Here is a 21,079-nt window from a genome sequence, read left to right as displayed (position 1 = left end):
GATTTCAGAGAAGAGAGAAAAAGAGATAGAAACATCAATGATGAAAGAGAATCATTGATTGGCTGCCTCCTTCACCAGCCCTCCCCTTGCCACCCGCCACGCCCCCCCCCCCCCCCACGCCCAATCCCTGTGGGGATGGAGTCCGAAAATCTGTCATGTGCCCTGATTGGGAATCAAACCATGACCTCCTGGTTCATAGGTTGATGCTCAAACGCTGAGCCATGCCGGCCGGGCTGAAAGGAGAGTTTTAGATCTTCTAGGAAGAAAGTAGAGTTGGTTGGCACAAGCTGAAAGTTCCACAACATTATGTGTGGGCAGAAGAGGAGCAGATGGGACCTCATTTCAGTCAATTCAGCGTTTAAGTAGTTCCTCCTTTCTCCACCTGATGAAATGGTGTGATGTTCTGTGGAAGGGTCTTTTTCTTATTTCTCATCCTACTAAGCTATTTGGTTTTAAAGTGTATATTTTCTCTCACCATGTGCATGCATAATATATATGCATACATAAATTATTCATGTGTTTAAAAATCTTCACAGATTTTATTTTATAATTTCTCTGTCATTGCTCTGCTTTCATGTTTTTCTGCTCCTTCATTCCCCAATACCTTTCTTTTTCTTAGACAGGTCATTTTGTGGGAATAATGGTGTAGGGTATTTATTATGAAATATTGACAATTTTATTAAAATATTCTGTGTTATGTTTTTTTAAGAATGAAAATATCATTCAGGAGCTTTCTTTTTAAAATTCAGTCATTACTTAGCTCCCAGAGAGTTAAAATCTATCCACTGTATCCATTTATGATATATTTTAAAATATGCATGTTAAATATATTTTAATATATTTTTTATATTTTAAGAGGTATTATAATTTCCCTTTTACTACCTGTGGGAGATGGGGCTTTTAAATTAATTGGTGTACCTTGTATATATAGCCCTGTCTTAATGTCTGTGCTCCTACCACTGAAATAATAGCATAAATTTGACAAGAAAGCTTCATCACCTTTGAAATATACTACAAAATTTTTATTGATCACTTGTTTCATATTCATGTTTGATTCAGCAAAAAATTTAATATTAAATATTTGCAATAAAGACTTTTTCAACCTGTAAAGTATACACATGATTCAGTCCATGAGCTGAGGCACAAATATTTGTTAAATTCTCTGAAAAACAGATATTATTTTGATTTAACAAATATGTTTAAATTTCATGTGCTTCATAGACTTTTTGGTTAGCTGTCGATGATAATACTATAACTTTGATCTGGCCATTACACAGTCTTACAAATAAAAGCTTTAGTAAAAGAATAATCAGTTTGTTGGTATTTTCCTCCTACTGTAGACATTAACCTGTATTTTGGTCTTTTAATTGCTCGTTTATTCTTTTCAGTATTTCGTGATATTTTTCTGACCTGACTTAGAATCTCTATCCTATTACTGTTTTACAACAAGGACCAAATTTAGCAGTAAATCATTTACAAGATAAATTGGCCTAGAGGACCAAGACTAACACCTGAAGATTAACTTTCTCATGTTTAAACAAAGTACTCATTTTCCAGATTTCACTTGCAGATATGCATCATTTATCCAAATCTAAAGAAGAGAAGAAACTAAAAAAAGGATTATTCAAATTTTAGATGGGCAGGGAGAGTAATGCTCTTTAGTTATCTCTTTTGGATTCCCGGAATGCTAGCTTAAACCAAGCCAAGCAGTGACATAAGACAGTGGATCCAAAGTCAGTTTTATATTGAGGTGTTCTTCATTTCCTTAGTCCATGAAGAAACATGCCCTGAGTACCCACTGTCTGCCCAGTGCTTGGGACACAGATTAATACACTCTCAGAGAGCCCTCAGTCTAATTGGGGAGAAATATGTCAACAGATGCTAAGGCAGATCCGGAAGAGCAGTGCTAGTTAACATTCACCTGATTGGAAGGAGGCAGGGGGTTACCTGGAGCCCATCCCTGCGTTTAGAACTGCTGGCCTGAACCAGTGGGTACTGAAATGGTAATTTCACACTTCACAATAGAACATTAGAGATTGTAGTGTGAACACAGAGTTAGATTTTGTGTGAAATTTCCCTTTTTTTCAGTTGTAATTTTAATTTATATGTTGAAAATGGACAGTTTTTATTAGTCACAAATTTGCCGTTTACCGATACCTTTAAAAAAATGCAGTGTGTTGACATGGTTTTAAAATTTTATCATAATTTTAAGCAACTTGATCACTTACTTTAGTTGAACTCAATTTTGTTTTAAATTGTAATATTACTTTTGAGGAAATGTAATGGATTTTACTACCCATGCTTACTGATATCACTGTCAAAACCACTTTTAAACTATTCCTAGTCACTGGAATAATCTACAGTATAAAAGATCAAACATAAAAATTATAATAGTTTTACATTTCAAAAGTTTTTCTTTTTAGTATAGCCTCTTATCTCTAAAACATTTTAAGTAAGCCGGTTTGGCTCAGTGGATAGAGCGTCGGCCTGCGGACTGAAAGGTCCCAGGTTTGATTCCGGTCAAGGGCATGTACCTTGGTAGCGGGCACATCCCCAGTAGGGGGTGTGCAGGAGGCAGCTGATAGATGTTTCTCTCTCATCGATGTTTCTAATTCTCTATCCCTCTCCCTTCCTCTCTGTAAAAAAATCAATAAAATATATATTTTTTTAAAAAATTCATGCCCAACTGGTGTGACTCAGTGGTTGAGTGTCAACCTATGAACCAGGAAGTCATGGTTCGATTCCCAGTCAGGGCATATGCCCGGGTTGCGGGCTCGATCCCCAGGGTGGAGCATGCAGGAGGCAGCTGATCAATAATTCTCTCTCTTCATTGTTGTTTCTATTTCTCTCTCCCTCGCCCTTCCTCTCTGAAATCAATAAAAAAATATTTTTTAAAAAAAGAATACCGAATGAAAATCCAAATCCGCAAATGCTAACTCACTAGTTGCATAACTGTGAGATTGATTGGGAGACTCCTTTATGTTGGAAATCTCCCTCTTATTAAGATGACTGATTAAATGTTCAAAAATGTGATACAGCCAACATATTAATTTCCATTTATTCACCATAGTACAGGATAGATCTGTATTATATCCTGTATTTTATATTTTGCTTATTTGGTTAAGGAGGGGTGATATTTAATTGAGTCAACGTGCCCTTTTATGAACCTGGTAAAACTTTCTAGTAGGTGGTTAGAACTGCAGCCCTAACTTACCCATTTGTAACTGTGGTTGCCACAGTATATCATAAATTTTGAGAGGGGAAAAAAAAGGAGTAATCATTAGCTGTTACGTAATAGCAGCTCTCCACAGTCCAGAGTCTCAGTGATTCAGTTCCTAGGGTAGGTCTGGGTCGGGCTGGCTTACTGTGTAGTACTTAGCCTTGAACCAGTGGTTATCCCGCCAAAGTCTAATATATAGTGCTAGAGTTGCTGACCTGATTTCTTTTGTTGGAGGAATTACTGTGATGTCAGCCATGCTGTTTTCTCCATTCTGTTACCTGTTGGCTTATAACCTGGCCTGGTATTTAGGGGGGAAAGAATAGGAATTTCTCCCTAAGTTGTTTCTTTCAGGAGATAATTCTTTTATGAGGATGTAATAGTTTTTCTGTACTGATAAGCCACACCCTTCTTTATTTTCAATTCTGCCCTAGTTGCCAACAGAGACATGACCATTGATAGGCCTTAAATCTCTTCCTAGTTTACAGGTCTTGGAATAGGGTCCTTTTCCATAAGGGAGGACATCTAACTATTCAAGGACTGGTAAGGCCGCTGTTTAACCTTGGGTCGATCCATTTGAAACCCTGATTAAGTAAAGACAAAGTACTTGACCCCTTGCCCCTCTTCCAATGCGCAGTAGGGCCACTGGCTCCCAGTGAGGTGGACTCTCCGTCCTCTGAAAGGAGCAAAACTGGATGGTCTTCAGACTTATTTTAGCATAAAGTCGGCAGGGGACAAACTAACTTAGAGTCCAGCTCTAGGAAACCAGAGAGAAACAAAGGTACTGCGCCTGGAGCACCCCACACTCCCACCCACATCCTGCCACACGTAAGAGTCTGGGAAGGCCCAGCCTGCATGCTCACCCTGTTTCTTCTGAACCCCAGCGCCTCTTTGTTTTTGCCACCTCCCTCTCTGTTCTTGTTGCCCCTGTTTCTTCTCCTTTAAGGTGAGTACGTGCAGCTAGAGAAAGGATGCAGGTGTGATGTTTTCTAAATAATGGTGTTTTTTTAATCAAGAGGGTTTTTAAATCATAAAATTAAATTTGACTTATTATGTTTTCAAGTTCTGTGGCTCATGCAGAATGATAACCAAATCGTGTACATCTTGTTAGCAGTGGCCACTTCCTATAGCTAAATTGTAATTTCTCGAGAGATCGTGAGACTGCAGAAGCTTATCATGAAGGGCTTAGTTTTTCAGGGTTTACCTATAATTTCAAATCCAAACAAGTCTATATTACTTTCATTTGCTCTAAAGACCATTTTTCTAAATCCCTTCATATTCATATCTTTTCTATAAAGGCATGGCCACCTTAGACAAATATCACATCTAAGTAAGATATAGGGGTGAGGGAGGAACTTTGTAAATTGTAAGGCATAAAGTGAATAGTCTGACCTGATTTCTGATAATCCCATATTTCCATCTGGTGATACATGATTTTATTTTTTTAGTTCATTTCCACCTTTATGAACATACTGATCTTAGAAGATTATCTGCCGATTCTCTTTTCCATTTCTAGTCACCAGTGATTCATTGACTTTGACTGTAAATCAGCTGGTGCTTATGAAGGCATCACAGTACCAGTGAGTCACAAAGGCATCTGCTAATTTTCATTCACTCTCAGAAAGGAATAAGTGGTTTTCCTTCTCAGGGGAGTTGAGTGATTATACAGCTTCATAGCCATTCTTTGAATCATATAACATTAAGATTTGACATGATTATTCTTAATTGACTTGGGACTAGACAGACAAGTTTCATATTTGGTTTTCCCTTCAGATTTAATAACATACAGGCTTTGAGAAGTGAGCAAATTCATTTTTTCTGCTGAATATTACATAGCATTATTAAGAGTACAATACTGTGCAGAGAATATAAAGTTATGTCCCATTCTCTTGCTGACTCCATAAAGTATTGCCAGAAAGCTTATCTAAGCTCCCCTTTCCCATTTCATATTCTCCATTATCTCTTTCCTTTTTCTTCTCAGAATCTCTCTCAAACCAAAGAAGAATTTTTAGGATTCATTTATTTATTCAGTAAATATTTACTGAGGGTTTACATGCCAGGATAAGCATTGAGAATGCAATGGTGACAAGCATGATTGCACCCTTTCATAGAATTTATAGTCTAGTGCAGGGGTCAGGAGCCAAATCTTCCCCACCGCCTGTTTTTGTAAATAAAGTGTTATTGGAACACAGCCATATCCATTCATTTACATATTGTCTGAGGCTGCTTTTGCACTATAATGGCAGGCTTATATTTAAATAATTGCACCAGAGACCCTACTGTCTGCAAAGCCTAAAATGTTTACCACTTGGCCCTTTACTGATAAAAGTAACCAATCCCTGCTCTGATAGGTACGGTGGGGAAATAAGTGCAGGTGGGAACCTGAACAGCCTTACCAACCTTGTTAAGCAGGATGAATTCTCCTGGGGGAAGTGGGCTGGTGGTGAAATGTTGTAAGAAGAGAAAGTATTTTAGACATCACTGTGGCTGTTGGGTTGAAAAATAATGAAGAAAGGCAGTGCATGTGTTAGAATGAGAAACACGAAACAAAGCATTGGTTAAGAGCATGGGCTCTTGAGACAGACGGCCTAGATTCAAATTTTGACCCCCACTATGTACTGATTCTGACGTTAGGTAACTTTTCTGTCTGTAAAATATGGGTGGTAATTATAGAAATTAATTCTGGGGATTAAGTTATATATGTGAAGCACTTAAACTATAGTATTTGTAATTGTCAATATTATTGCTGTTGTGGTAATCCTGTTAAGAGGTAAGGGTAGAGGAGAGAAGTGGGCAGATGCAGGAACTATACAGGTGATAGGATTGGCAGGAATTCATGAGTGATTGGATGTCAGTAGGGTTGATACAAGAGAATAGGAAGTGAGGATGAAATGCAGGTATGTACTTGGTCAGTTGAGTGGATGGTGGTTCTAGTCCCCAAAGTAGGAAAGACAGTAATTGAAACAGGTTTATGATGTAGGGTCAATGTTAAGTTCAGTTTGGGGTTTCTTAAATTGAGGTACCAGGTTGATATAAGCAGAAATGATCAGGAAGCAGTTGACGATAAGGTCCAAAGATCAGAAGTGTGGTGTGGGCTAAAGAAATGGAAGTAGGAATGATAAGTATAAATCAGGTTGACTAGTTTAGAAGCAGTATAATGCAGAATGAAGGTGGAATGACAGATAGGCTTTTAACAGAACTGTAGAGAACACCAATAGTTAAAATTTAGACAAAGAACCCTTATGTTAAGAAAAGATCAAAATAGTTTTTGGAGGAAGATAAGCATGAAGTTTGAGTCCATTAAATATTCCCTTGTTGAGGTAGCTGAATTTGAGAAATATTTAAATGTGCAATTTTTATGTAGGCATAGGCCAACCTACACTATACTATCTATAATAATAAAAACGTAATATGCTAGTTAGACTGGACATCCTTTCAGACGTCCTTCCTTCCAGACAAAGCTGCAGCGGGTGGGGGCCGAGGCAGAAGCAGCAGAGGCCCCAGGCCGTGGAGGCGGTGGCCGAGGGCCGGGGGCCGGGGCCAAGGCCGTTGCACGAATTTCGTGCATTGGGCCTCCAGTGTATTTCATAATTTGGCTATCTTGGTTTCATGTACCATCATATTCCACATTCTTCCAATATGTAATTTTCCCCTATGAGATATTAGGCAACATAGTGGATGCTATGGTTATGGATGTTGACATCTGATGACCTGTTTAATCTACTTTTTTATATTTTTTGACATTTCCTTCCCCTCATATTTTACCTCCCCAGTTACTGATTTACTGGAGCCTTGATATAAAAAATTGAAAAGGGGGAGAATGTGTTTCTTCTTTTTGGGGTCCAATATCTTAGAGTTTTATAATGATTTCTCTATTTCAGTTTGTTTACAACACTGCCATAAGTGAGTATAATTTTGGAAAGAGCCAGGAGATAAATTGGAGAAATGGACACTTTTTCCAACATCACAATCACTTCTCAGCTTTGGTGCATGTATCTCTAATACAGTGAAGTTTGGCTTCCTCTCCTTAGTAAGAGTTAATTCTCAAAAGAACCCTCAGGACTTCATGAATGTAAGATTTCTGGCAGGACTGCCTCCTACCTCCTTCACCTCTGATCCTTATTAGGGCTCACAGGTCAGGCTCCAGCCAAGTCCCTCCTGGAGGGTGCGCTGATCAGAAAGGCCTGATCCAGAAGCTTTATCTGCCTATAACACATGCCTACAGGAAGGCATCATATTTATAGAATCAGGCTGAGTGTTGCATTTTTTTATGTTCAGTTTTGTGTTATCAGAGAAAAATTGTGAGACAACTTTGAAATGGACCAAAAAGATTACTGGGTATACTATCTGACTCAGCTTTCTAAGATTACCTCGCCCTTTTATTATCTTTGAGCTCTTTTACAACCCTGTAAATGATAGAAAACTGAAAGTAATGCAAAAGTTTCCTGTTCATTGAAAAGGAAATTGTGTACTGTGGAATGCAATTGGTTATTGCCCTCTTGATAGCTACCAATTTTACCAGTTTTGCATCTACTTGTAAATTCTTTGTAGTACTCTTTTTTTTTTTTAATGTTGAGATTTTAATTGACCAAAAATCTATTCCAATCTCACAGTGCCAAACTGGAAGTGGTCATGAGTGCTCCCTTTTTGCTGTATTCTTGATGTTTATATATTTGTCTGTTCCTTGAATTTACCTTTCAACCAGTTATAACATCTATGGATTTCCCTTTTAATGAGTGAATCAGTTGAACTCTATGTCCCATGTGCAAAAAGAATTCTCTCGCTAAATATACACATGTATGTTTATACAGGCATATCTCTAGAAAAATTCATAGAAACTGCTGGCTATGATGGCCTCTACAGAAGGGAAGGCAGGAAAACTTGCTTTTTACAATTTGCCCTTTGAATCCTTTGGATTTTGTATTATATGCTTCTATTAACTAAACAAAGAGATAAAATTTTAAAATTTATTACTGAACTCTAAAATCAGTTCTTAGCTAGTTCTTACCAAAACATCAACATCAACTAGATTCACATTTGAATTAACTGGCTCTCTGAAAGATCTTTGTTCCTAAATAAACTACCAGTACATAACAACCTACCTGTCAACATCCTGCCTAGAGTCTTATTTCTGTACCTTTTAAAGCAAAGCTTTCAACTCTTTTTAAGGTAACTCCAACACTGGAGAAACATTTGGTCAGATGGTACCTATTCTATTCTGAATCTATTAAAGGATCACAATCTTAGTGTACAGTGAGGTGGTAGACCAGTTAGCCTGTTTTGCAGTCATTCTAAATTCACATTATAAATTCACCTTGCCTCTTCCCCTGGTCTAATTATAGCTAGCAGCTCTCCCTTTAAGCTAGAGGTTCTCAAGCTCGGATGCACAGTGAAATCTCCTGGGAGCCTTTAAAAATCGGGATGCCCAGAACAATTAAATCATAAAGTCTGGGGGTGGGAAAGTGGTACATTTTAAAGCCACTGGGATGATGCTCAGGTTGAAAATACTGCTTATGCAGAGAACAGTACTGTTTTAGCAGAAACTTCATATACTGCACCTTGGGAGCAAAAGCACTGTGAGTCTCGGACTGGAAGAGCAGCATTCGTGATGAGGAGGGTCCACACAGAAGGGTGGGGGGCAGCCTTTACTGAGTCTCCTTACAAGCAGAACCTATTTTCCCCTGGGCCACCTCTGGAATGGGGAAAAAAAGAGATTGGGTATGATTTAAAAGCCCAAACTGACTTGGTTACAGTTACTAGAGCTTTTAAAAAACTTAGTTCTCAATTCAGCTGAGGTTTCACTGAGTAGAAAATACCAAATTGGGACTGCTGGGTGCATATGCCTGCCTTGTTCCTCTGCCATTAGGGGCATGTAGCCAGCCTAGTGACGGGTGGCATCTAATACCGCTGCCACCATATGGCTGAATTACTGACACAAAGTTATATTTGTCATACACCGATCAGCTGGGAAAACCACATATTGTACATCTAGAGGCCCGATGCATGAAATTCATGCAAGAGTAGGCCTTCCTTCCCCCAGCTGCCGGCACTGGCTTCCCTCTAAGACCTGGGACCCGGGCTTCCCTCACAGCCCCAGCTTCATCCCGAAGGTCATCCGGAAGGACATCCGGTCTAATTAGCATATTACGCTTTTATTATTATAGATGTGACCTGTTAAGTGTCTATTTTTGTCAAAGGTCCTAGAACTTCACTGCTCTACCCCACAACACTGGGCTTTGTTAAGAGGTCTTTGGTAGAGAGTTGGTTTTAGAAGGGGAGAAGTAAACAATGCATTTCCTTGGGGATGGTAAGGCAGGGAAATAGTCTATCTCTCGGCATGCCCTTCACTCCCTGAAAGGAATCTTCTCATGGGAAGTCCTGATTACTGGCCTGCTTCGGTTTCATGCTTTAAGCTGTTTTATTGTTGCCTCCGCCATTTTTAAAACATGAAAATTGGTATCATGAACTCTGCTGTGGTTTGCCTTCATGTACTCATTGTATATCCCCCTCCCTTTTGTATAGGAAGACAGAGATGTCAATAACCCCATGCCTAACCGAGGAGGCAATGGACTAGTTCCTGGGGATGACAGATTCAAACCTGTGGTACCCTGGCCTCATGTTGAAGGAGTAGAAGTGGACTTAGAATCTATTAGAAGAAAAAACAAGGCCAAAAATGAACACGAGCACCATGCTGGAGGAGAGAACCAGAGAGACATAATGCAGAGGCAGTATCTCACTTTTAAGCCTCAGACATTCACCTACCGGGATCCTGTGCTACGCCCCGGGATCCTCGGTAACTTTGAACCCAAAGAACCTGAGCCTCATGGAGTGGTTGGTGGCCCTGGAGAGAATGCCAAGCCATTGGTTTTGGGACCAGAACTCAAACATGCAGTTCAAGCCAGCATTAAAGAGTTTGGATTTAACATGGTGGCAAGTGACATGATCTCCCTGGACCGCAGCGTCAATGACCTACGGCAAGAAGAGTAAGCACACGTCCTCTTCTTTCTAAAACGGGGGCCGCTGTTGTTTGATAGAGATTTAGTCAGATGCTTAGAATGGAGAGAATATCTGTGCCTTTATTTCAAGGAAATAAGAGGATCTTTGGTCCACAAAATGGCCAGAAGGAAGAGAGCTCTCCATTTATGTCTGCTATGATATGGAAGGTATGTCGTAGGGAATTCTGGGATCTTCCCCATGAGCCTTGCCCAGACTCTGGTCCTCAGACTGGCAGCAGGCTGTGAGATTTTTGGGACCAGTCCACAATGAGAAAATGCGCTTGCACCAGGATGTAAATCAACTATTAAATACTTTGTTTAGTTCAACTGACAACTTCATGACAAAATTTTGTCGGTGTGTTGCTTTTCATTCTGGATCGAGCTCCTTATTTTGTTGTGGAACAATAGCAAATAGTAACACTGCTCCAGCCTAATACAATTAACTAGATATTTATGTGTCCATTCATTTTTTCCCCTCAACACCAAAACTCCTGAGTATGCAAAGGGAGCACGCAGACAGATAAAATTATGGCCTAAACTTTCAAATTCTTTTCATGTAGTTTAATTTAAAATAAAAGATTTCCAAGTCTTAGCTTTCAATAGATGATAATTATTGAATGAACTCAAAGCTTTTCTCTTTCAGTTTATTCAATAACTGGTTCTACTCCTCTAGGATCTAAATCGTGCCCATTAATGTGGATGCATATTTAATTCACTGCTACTATAAAACACAAAATGTATTCCTGATGATGCATTATTCACTAATCCTCATTTTAAAAGGTTAACACAACACGTGCACGCACGCACACAGCAGCATTTTTTACAACCACAAAGTAAAATTTTGTACCTAATGTAGTGCTACCCAGTAGACTTTGGACGTTAATGTTTATTGGAAGAGTGAGGGGGGGTGAATGAAATATGTGAAAATGTCGAAGGTGTAGGAGTATAGAGCCATGATGGTGAGAGGCATAACCTTTTCTACGGACATCTTAAGGAACTATAAAGGGAGAACCTTGGATCAATTTATTTCTAACCAAAGTAGAAATTTGCTTTGTTATAGGGTTGCGAGATTCCACAAATGGAAATAGAGGTCTCTCAGTTAAAATTGAATTTCAGAGAGCAATGAGAAACATTTAGTATAAGTATGTCCCAAATGGTGTATGGGACATACTTATACTTAAAAATTTTATTATTTATCTTAAATCCAAATTTAACTGGATGTCCTATATTTTATTTGGCAACTCTTCTAGTCAGCACAGTGAAGATGGTTCTTAGAGAGCTAGAACTGCCCTGCACGTGCCCTTTAGAACCCATAACAGGATCTGCAGTCCCTCCTCTGGAGTGTGTCCCAGTAAAATACAGCACTCGTCTCTGTTACAGAGGTTCTCCAAGAGCCTGCTGATGGCATTCTCATCACTGTAACGGGGAAAGGATGGGGACGGCCTAACATTTACTGACTTTCCACGACATGCCTGCACTTACCATAAGTTATCTTATTTCATTCTCACAATGAAACAGTAAGAGAGTTCTTACCTGTGTTTGTAAAGTCTGAGACTTGGTTGTGCCTTCTTTGTGTTTGCCAGCAGAACGGTACAGCTGTGCTTCCAGCCAAGGTGGTGTAGTGTGGGAGCCCCTTCTGTCTCCAGCACACACCTCAGGTGTGGCAGTGTGCCTCAGTGCGGTGTTACCGTCCGACGGTGAGCTCGGTGTAGAAGCTGAGATTTTAGCACATGTTATTTACAAAAGATACGTCTTTTCAAACACCAGTATAAATCTAGCTCACTTTTCTGTATAAGAAACATGCTAAGAAAATCAAATGATGTACAAGGCAGAGAAGTACCCAGGATTAGAGTTATCCTCTGTACCTCCCTCTCCTTCACCCCTCACATCCATTCTGTCTGCAAGACTTCTTGTTGCTGCCACCAAACCATGTCCCAGATCAGGTCTGAGTGCCCTTCTCTCATCTCCACCGCCCGCACCCAAGTCCAGGCCCCCAGCTCTCTCGGACTCCTGCGAGAGCCTCCTTCCTGGTCTCTCCATTTCTCCTCTTGCCTCCGACCTTACTCACACACAAGCCAGTGTGGTGTTCGGTCCCACAAATGTAGCTTATCTAAAGCCGTTCTTTGCCTTCCCAGTGAACCGGAAATAAAACCCACATTCCTAACCAGCAGCAGTCCCCATGCCGGAACCTTCCCTGCCTTGCCAACCTCGTCTGCTACGCTACTCCTTGCCCACGGTGCTCCAGCTGTGTCAGCCCTTCCCGCTCCCTGCGGCTGCTCTTCCCTCGTCCAGGAATGAGTTTCCCTTCTTGAGGCCGGCGCCTTCCCATCCTTTAGGTCCCAGGTGAACCTCTTGAGCCATGCTGTCTAATTTGGTAATGCCCTGCTTTATTTTCTATGACTGCCCTCTGGCCATTTCTTTCATAGCATTCATCAAGTTTTGTAACTAGATATTGGTTTATTTAGTTGTTTATTGATTACCTTCCTTACTAGAAGATAAGCTCTTGAGAGCAAGGAGTATGTCTGTTTTCTTCACCAGCTACTCTGAGTAACTGACAACTAGGAGGTTGGTAGTTCTCAGTTGGTTAATATCTGTCGAGAGGATGGAGGGAAAGGTGGGTGGACGGACGGATGGACGGATGGATGGATGTAATGGATGGATGAAATGGATGGATGAAATGGATGGATGGATGGATGGATGAAATGGATGGATGAAATCTTCCAGGGTTCAAACCTTGGCTTCATTAACAGATATATGAGATCTTAGACCAGTTATTTACCCTCTCTAACCCTTAAATTACATAATCCTTAAAATAGGTCTAACAATACCTGTCTTTAAGGATTGGCATTATACTTAAAAATGACATTAGAAACTTACCTCTTATTGGCTGTTTATATTGATGTGACACATTTGAATGTTTTCAGTTACTATTTAACTTTGATGTCTCTGTTGCTTTTTGGAAAACATAAATGTCACACACCGCCTTATCTGCATCATCTTCCACAATGGCAAAGCCTTCATCTCGCCTTTGATCATCTCAGACACAACGATTACAACCCTTCCAGCTCTCCGAGTCTTCCTTGCTCTCCTGCAATTTCCTTCTTTTCTGTCTTTCTTTGTCTCTCCCTCCCTCGCTCCCTTCCTTCCTTTCCATGGTGCATCTCTCCTTTTTCCTTCTCTCCTCCCTTTTTTTTCTCCTTCCTTCCTTTCTTCCTCTCCTCCTTTCTTCCTTCATTCCTTCTTTCTCCCATGTTTTGCCAATTGTTCCCCATGTTCTTTTTTCTTGCACAACCGGAACAGTTCCTAGAAATAGGATTATTACAAATTTCTGTTTGTCATTCCTCTATGTATGTGTGTCCAATCAAATAAAAGGACCCACGGCCATCTTAGCAGATGTTCACAAACCCCTCTTTAAAATTCTCTACTAGTGAGAAACTTTTTTTTTTATATTTCAAAATACTCAAACATGATAACCCCCAGAAACTTTTAAAAAACTGAATACAGATTATTTTTTAAACTTGATTCTTTCTCAGACTTTTTAAAAAATGAAATAGGCTTCATTCCTCTTTGAGCACATAAAATTCAGTATAGAGTAGTGAATAATTTCTAAGGAGTTACTAATAAATGAGAATGTGGACAGTCAAGAATTTTCTCTGAAAAAAAAAAAAAAGCCAACAACAAAGAAAACACCCCTAAGTTTTGTACATTATTTAATACTAGAGGCCCAGTGCATGATTTAATCATGCACCTGGTGCATCAGCGGGCTGGCTGTCCGCCGGTGCACCAGGCCTTCCGAAAGCCTCCGGCGCAGCCATGGCACAGACGCTGAGCTCGCGTCGCCAGTGGCGCCGCGAGCTCAGCGTCCTGCTGGCCCAATCAGCTACCCCGGCCACCCTGAGTCCCGCCCCCTGCGCCTCCTGCTGGCCCAATCGTGGGCGTAGCGGAGTGATGGTAATTTACATATTACCATTTTATTATGTAGGATGCATTAGCACTTTCCTGCTTTTACTGGCAACATGCACCATGTTAAAAACAAAACATACATCCATATCTCACACACACACCCTCCTTCATACCTTCATCCTCATTCCTTGTGGAGAGCATGCTACAAGGAGCCCCTCAGAGACTGGCTTGGCATTGCTGACTTTCTGAAGCTTTAGAATATAGGCCTTATCAGCCTTCTTCTCTCGCCTCTGTCAGACATATAAATGTGCCACCTGCCTTGCTTGGAAACCACTGCTGTGAGCAGTTTGTCCAGCTGTGACATCTGACACTGTGGTTAACTTGTTCGTTTTTGTGGCTGCTCCATAGTCTTTTCAGATGAATGTTCTTTTCCTTACAAGCAAGACAGAACTGTCCAGCTGCCAGCATGACTCATAGTTATGTATGCTACAGCTTTGAATTACATTCTCTGACTGAGTAATTTACTGGCTGTTGATTACTTGTTAAGAGTGAGTAACAGTATTTTGCATGAACTGGAGGCCCTCTCTTTTAAAAACTTGAGCCAAGAATGACTTCACTTGCCTTCACACTTATTTTCTATAAAAAAACACATATGATTTTCTTCATAGTTCAACAGATATTGAGTGTGTCCAATGAGCAAGGCACTGTGCTAGCCCATCGGGGGATGAAACAATGAGAAAAATATAGTCCCTGCCTTCAAGGGGTTCACCATCTACCCCTGGAGAGGGGAAATGATACCATAATTTAAAAGCCATAAGAAAGGTATGAGCAACATGGCATGGTTCAGAGGAATGGGAAGCCACGTGGAGTTACAGGGGAGTCCGAAAAGGAGTCATTGCCTGGCCAGTGTGGCTCAGTGGTTGAGCATTGGCCTATGAACCAGAAGGTCACGGTTTGATTCCCAGTCAGGGCATATGCCTCGGTTGCGGGCTTGATCCCCAGTATGAGGTGTGCAGGAGGCAGCTGATCAATGTTTCTCTCTCATCATTGATGTTTCTATCTCCCTTTCCCTTTCTCTCTGAAATCAATTTAAAAAAATTTTTTTTAAGAGAAAATGATTCATGGAGGGGTCTCCAGGGACAGACCCTGGAAGATAAGTAAGGTTCCCCCAAGAAGAGGTTACAAATATTGAAGACATGAAGATAGGCATTGGCTAGGAGGAAAGCAAGTAGTATTGATTACTTGGATCAGGAAGTGTGTGTAGAGAAACAAAGCTGATAGGTAGGCTCATGTTTAGAAGGCCACGATGCCATGTACAAAGCCTGTACTGAAGTTGGTAGTCAGGGGAGACCCACTGAGCGTTTATAAAGGGAACTTTAGGAATAGCAGAGTGGTAGAGGTGTCGAGAGTGAATTGGGGGTGCAGACCTGTTAGAAGCTTAATAGCATTACAGTGGGAACATCAGCGAAGGTCACAAACCAGAAAAAGAGACTCAATGTAAGAGAACAGGGTTAGTTAGCATCAGTAGGCCTTGGCAGCTGATCGAGTGGAAAGAGGAATTAAAGCTAAATCCAAAGCCTTGAAGCCTATAACACAAAGAATGGTGCCATTGACAGAAATAGGGTGGATGGAATTGAACCAGCTTCTCTGCCCAAAACTGGGTTGCCTCAATCAGCTGGTTCCCTGGCTTTAGAGGAATTCACACAGAGCCAGTCAAGCAGCCTGTTTGTGGGGAGAGGTGGAAAGTTCTGTTTGTGAATATAGTCGATTTTTCTTCTAATAAAATTTGGGATTTCATTTTCTTTACTGTGAGCTAACTGCTGATGCAAATTCATGGAAATTAGGTTTGCCCTTTTTCAGCCCAAGAAGACAGACAATCAGGCATATAATGCAAACGATTTTGTTTCAAACAAATGAATTAAATATTTTGACTTGTTGAACAAATTCATCTGTTTTTAAAATTTAACCTTTCCTCCTACCTACATCTCTATTGCACTTCTATTTTGTAGAAAGTTATGTTAGTTGCATTTACAAAGTGAAATAATAGACATTAAGGTGCTTCAAAAATTCTAAGAGCTATGCAAATGTTAGTTATTAATAACTTCCTTGCATTTGTGGGAAATTGAGGGGTGTTTTAAAAAGAGATTTTAGTTTAGAATACACTTACGCTTTATACACCAGATAATTTTCTTCTTACCTGATTTCAAAATGCTGATTTTTATACTCTTAATTTTATTTAAGGTGAATTATGGTCATGAGCTTTTTCCCCCTCAATCCATGTTAAAAGCTCTCTTTGATACTTTTGTTTAGAAAGTAGTGCTGTAATTACAGAATAGATGCTATTTTCAAAACATTGATTTAATTGAAATGCTATAGATTCTTGTTTAATTTCAGTTTCTACATATTCTGGCCCAGGGGTTTCAGTTAGAGCTCACTGAAACTCTAAGGACTTGCTCAAAGTGGTTAAAACAAACCATCAGAATAATATACACATCATATGCGCGCACGTGCGCACATACACACATATGAATCACATATATGCATATATATTTCAGTACTTTGTCCCAGTTTCTATTATCAGATTATATGGTGGTTCCATATGACCCCATCTAAACTACACTGGTCACAATTATTAACAGGCGATCCTTTTCTCTCATAGTTTGCCCAAAATATGTCTCATCTCTCAAACTGCTATTTGATCTAATCTGTAGGAAGCACATTTGAAATTGGTTTAGATGACCCTTAATGGACGTGTTGCTTGTTTTATGTCCAAAAATTATTATTTTCTAACTGGCCTAAGAAATTTTACTCTTAGAAGCTACTTTTTGTGAGTTCAGAGGTTTTCCAGATTTAAAAAAATTTTACTCTTAGAAGCTACTTGTGCGTTCTGAGGTTTTCCAGATTAACTTTAAAGAAAAATTGTGTTCTGATGCCTGGTTTCTTCTTTCTCCTTAGCACACACACACAGACACAAACACATACAGCCATTGTCCTTTGGGATTATCTCAATTATGAGGGCAGAGCTGACTTTTGTTTAAGGTCCTGGCTGCCAATGAGATGTATTTAGCCAAATTGAAATTATTATAGTGATCAGGGGGTAACTTAAGTCACCCCAGTTTCCACAGAAGTTTTAGAAGGGTACCACATTTATGGAGTAAGCCTACAGAAAATGGAAACAGAAGTTTGTTGCTCTAAACCACCATTAGAAAGTAGCAGCAATCTTGAATCCCCCCTCTCCGTGTTGGCATTTTAGGGTGGCTCACTTCTCTCAGTGAAAACATTCTTCTAATGTGGAGACCTCATATGGTTGATAAGGTCCTTCCCACTCTCTGGTCATTTTCCAAGTTGCTCTATTAAAAAGAGACTTAGCTCCATTTCCCCTCCCCTTAGCCTCCCTACCCGCCAAACTCCACCACCAATGCTCCCAAAGCATAAAGTGTGCCTGATAGAAAATATTGTAAACTTGGGTTCTAGGTTTTGATGTTGTTTGTTTATTTGTTTTTACAGTCCTTTGTCCCCCAACCAGAAATTTAGAATAAGTTCCCTGGAGGCTAGTTAGGAAAATATTTATGGAGGCACCACTAGATATTCCATAACATTCCTCACCATTGACAGGCAATTTCAGGAAAACCTTGACTCTCCTCACCCCGCCGCCCCGCAACCCCCCTCCCCACCCCCCAGTGCTCCCACCAACAGGAGCACTGACACGGAGACTAAGGGGTGATTTTTTTTTGTGTGTGTGTTTTTTAATATATTTTTTATTGATTTCAGAGGGGAAGGAAGAGGGAAAGATAGAAACATCAATGATGAGAGAGAATCATTGATCGGCTGCCTCCTGCATGCCCCACACTGGGGATCAAGCCTGCAACCCAGGCATGTGCCCTGACCAGGAATCAAACCGTGATCTCCTGGTTCATAGGTTGACACTCAACCACTGAGCCACCCAGGTGGGCTCCATTTCTTTGCATGACTACTATGTACATTTCCAAGGACCTTGTTGTAATGCTCTTTATTGCTTGTTGATAGAACTGATGGAAGGATTTGAATGCTTTAAGTGCTCACACCTTCTAAATAAGGTTCTGTGTGTACCAAGAAAATGAATTTTCATGACCCTAAGACTCACTGTAAAAAATACCACCTGAAGAAAAATTACTGCTCTTAAGGATGTATTGTGTATAAAATCTAATAAGTGGAAGAAAAAATGATAAAATGATAAATAAACAATAAACAAAAAGCAGCTCTTCTGTCTTAATTAAGTCTGCATATTCCATGTAATTCTTTGCTTTAAAACACTTTATAGCTTAAGTGCTGTATGTTTTAATTATAGCACTAGTTAATCTTAATAGTGTTCAGGTAAATTTCTATTACCTCACTTTAAATGTGTTTATTTTTTATATACTTTTTATTCCCATTCTTTCCACCTCATAAGCCTCCACAGTCTTTTTATTTTATTTTATAAAAGTCCTTGGAAATGTACCCAGCCTTGCATAATATGTAGGTCCTTTTTTTAAAAATTTCTTTATTGATTAAGGTATCACATATTTGTCCTCATCCCCCCATTCCCAGCCCACACCCCTCCCCACACATGCCCCCAACCCCCTGTTGTCCTTAACCACTGGTTAGGCTCATATGCTTGCACACAAGTCCTTTGGTTGATCTCTCCTAAGGGGTGTTTTTTATACCCTCTCCTACTGGGGCATCTCAGTTCTGGAGCTAACAGTCACTTCAAGGTGTTTAGTCATTGTCCTCTGCTATAAGGTTATTAACCCTTTGCACTCGCTTGCTTTTTTCTCGATTCCTTTATTCTAATGCTAACCGTGTCGAGTCACACTCGACATCCGAGTGCAAAATTAATTCCTCACCGAGGGGAGAGCCTCTGCCAGTAGACCCAGACATGCCACAGTGCAACGTGGACGTCAGAACGCAGGCCCCTCCCTCAGAAGGTTGGCAGGACCCTCTCGGGTAACTCGGGTAACTCGGCTCAGACTAGGGACGCAGGAGTGCCCTTAGACACAGCCTGCGACTCTGATGTGCGTTTCCTTGATGCACATTGGCTCGCGTTGTGTTTGGTAAATAGGGAAACTGTGTCAATTCAGTGTGAAAGCCCTGGTGTTTCTAGATTTCCTCCCGCACGTTAGTGTGATCAGGAATGTGGAAGTGATCAGGGGCGAGGTTGCTCACAGTGAAAGCGACCTCCATGACCACAAGTTCATGAGGACTACGAACAGCGCCGACAGTCCTGCAGAAGTGTTTCTCTTGAGTGTATGAGATGGGAGGCGTCTAGTGGCTTGAAGATACACTACACTTGCCACTGTGCTGAGCTGCCTGGGGAGCTGCCAGGGCAGCCCGAGGAGCGGAGAGGAAATTGATGGATGAAAAAGGCTCTCTCTGGCTCATACTCTTAATTTTGGCAACGTTACTCTGTATTAGGAGCGAATGCCTCCAAGGACCTACAAAAAGGAAAACACAAATCCCTGGGTTTAAAGGTTCGTGATGCAAACCGCAAATGTCTGTGGCGATTTAACTGGGCTGATTGGTTTTCCTGAGGGCTCTGGCCCCAACGTTCCCTCAGTTTTGAGTGGTCTGGTCCTATCCCTGTTTTTCCTTTAAATCCTATCGTTTTCTTTCTTTCTTTTTTTTTTTTTAAAGCATAATTTAACAAAAGAGGTTTACCCTGAACAAAAAATATGTATGGCCTGGTAGCAGAAGTATCTGTCTTGTACCTGTAGGGTAGTCGAAGCCAAACTGCTGGGCATTGGGCATAGTGTGACTGCAAAATCATAAGGTGTTTTCCACGTTTGAGCTGAGTAAGTTATATGAAACTGGTTAGCTGGTTAGTTGTTAAGCCAAGTATAAACCAACATTTAAGAAAAAGAAGAACCCCAGCCTTCCCATGTATTCTAGAAGCACAGCAGCCATTCTGAAAGATGGGCGGTCAGTGAGAACTCACATTGGCTACTCATCCAGGAGAGACTGACCCGCGTAGAGCCAGGCCTCACTACTGCCGTGACAGGCTGTGAAAACACCACGTGACAGCCTCAGCCCTTCCACATATACACCGTTAGATTTTCTCTGAAATAGCTGCTAAAAGGGCTGGTTTGGGAGAGCCGCAGAAGTAGGATTGGGGGAGGAGGGTAGAGAAGAGTCTTTATAAGTGGATGAACCACGTCAGAGCCTGCCTTCCTCTCAGGTTAACTTTCAAGCTGATGCCCACAGCTCCATCTATGGGGCACTTTTGACAGCTCCCCCCTGGGAAAGGCAAGTCCTTGGAGAGAGCTGTAAAGCAGGGATCATCAGCCCTAGCCGGTTTGGCTCAGTGGATAGAGCCTCGGCCTGAGGACTGAAGGGTCCCAGGTTCGATTCCGGTCAAGGGCACATGCCCGGGTTGTGGGCTTGATCCCCAGTGGGGGGCGTGCAGGAGGCAGCCAATCAATGATTCTCTCTCATCATTGATGTTTCTATCTCTCTCTTCCTCTTCCTCTCTGAAATCAATAAAAAAATATGTAAAAAAATAATAAAGCAGGGATCATCAGTACCAATTGTCTTTCATTTTTAAAAATACATTTTTATTGATTTCAGAGAGGAAGGGAAAGGGAGAGAGAGAGATAGAAACATCAAGGATGAGAGAGAATCATTGATCGGCTGCCTCCTGCATGCCCCACACTGGGGATCAAGCCTGCAACCCAGGCATGTGCCCTGACCAGGAATCGAACCGTGACCTCCTGGTTCATAGGTTGATGCTCAACCACTAAGTCACACCAGCTGGGCCCAGTTGTTTTTCTTACTCAAGGATTGTGGACGTAGTAATATGAATAATTTGTTGTACAACTTCTTGAATGCACTTATAAGTTAACTAGAGACCCGGTGCACGAAATTCGTGCACTCAGGGTGGGAGGGGGGTGGTCCCTCAGCCTGGCCTGTGCCCTCTCGCAGTCCAGGAGCCCTCGGGGGATGTCTGACTGCT

The 21,079-nt window shown here is 40.9% G+C and overlaps 1 protein-coding gene across 3 annotated transcripts in view; it reads left to right on the top strand.

Moving 5' to 3' along the window:
• GALNT7 (polypeptide N-acetylgalactosaminyltransferase 7) overlaps positions 1-21,079 on the top strand; it is a 135,127-nt gene that overhangs the window by 63,647 nt on the left and 50,401 nt on the right. For all 3 annotated transcript variants that reach the window (XM_079771735.1, XM_079771734.1, XM_079771733.1), the window contains exon 2: positions 9,740-10,200. In XM_079771735.1, the coding sequence (XP_079627861.1) occupies positions 9,740-10,200 (461 nt within the window). The remainder of the gene's footprint in view (positions 1-9,739; positions 10,201-21,079) is intronic.

This window comes from Cnephaeus nilssonii, assembly GCF_951640355.1.
Source record: "Cnephaeus nilssonii genome assembly, chromosome: 5".
In the NCBI taxonomy this organism is placed as follows: Eukaryota; Metazoa; Chordata; class Mammalia; order Chiroptera; family Vespertilionidae; genus Cnephaeus; species Cnephaeus nilssonii.
The sequence above is the reverse complement of the archived record's forward strand: the minus strand, read 5'-3'. Positions and strand labels throughout refer to the sequence as shown.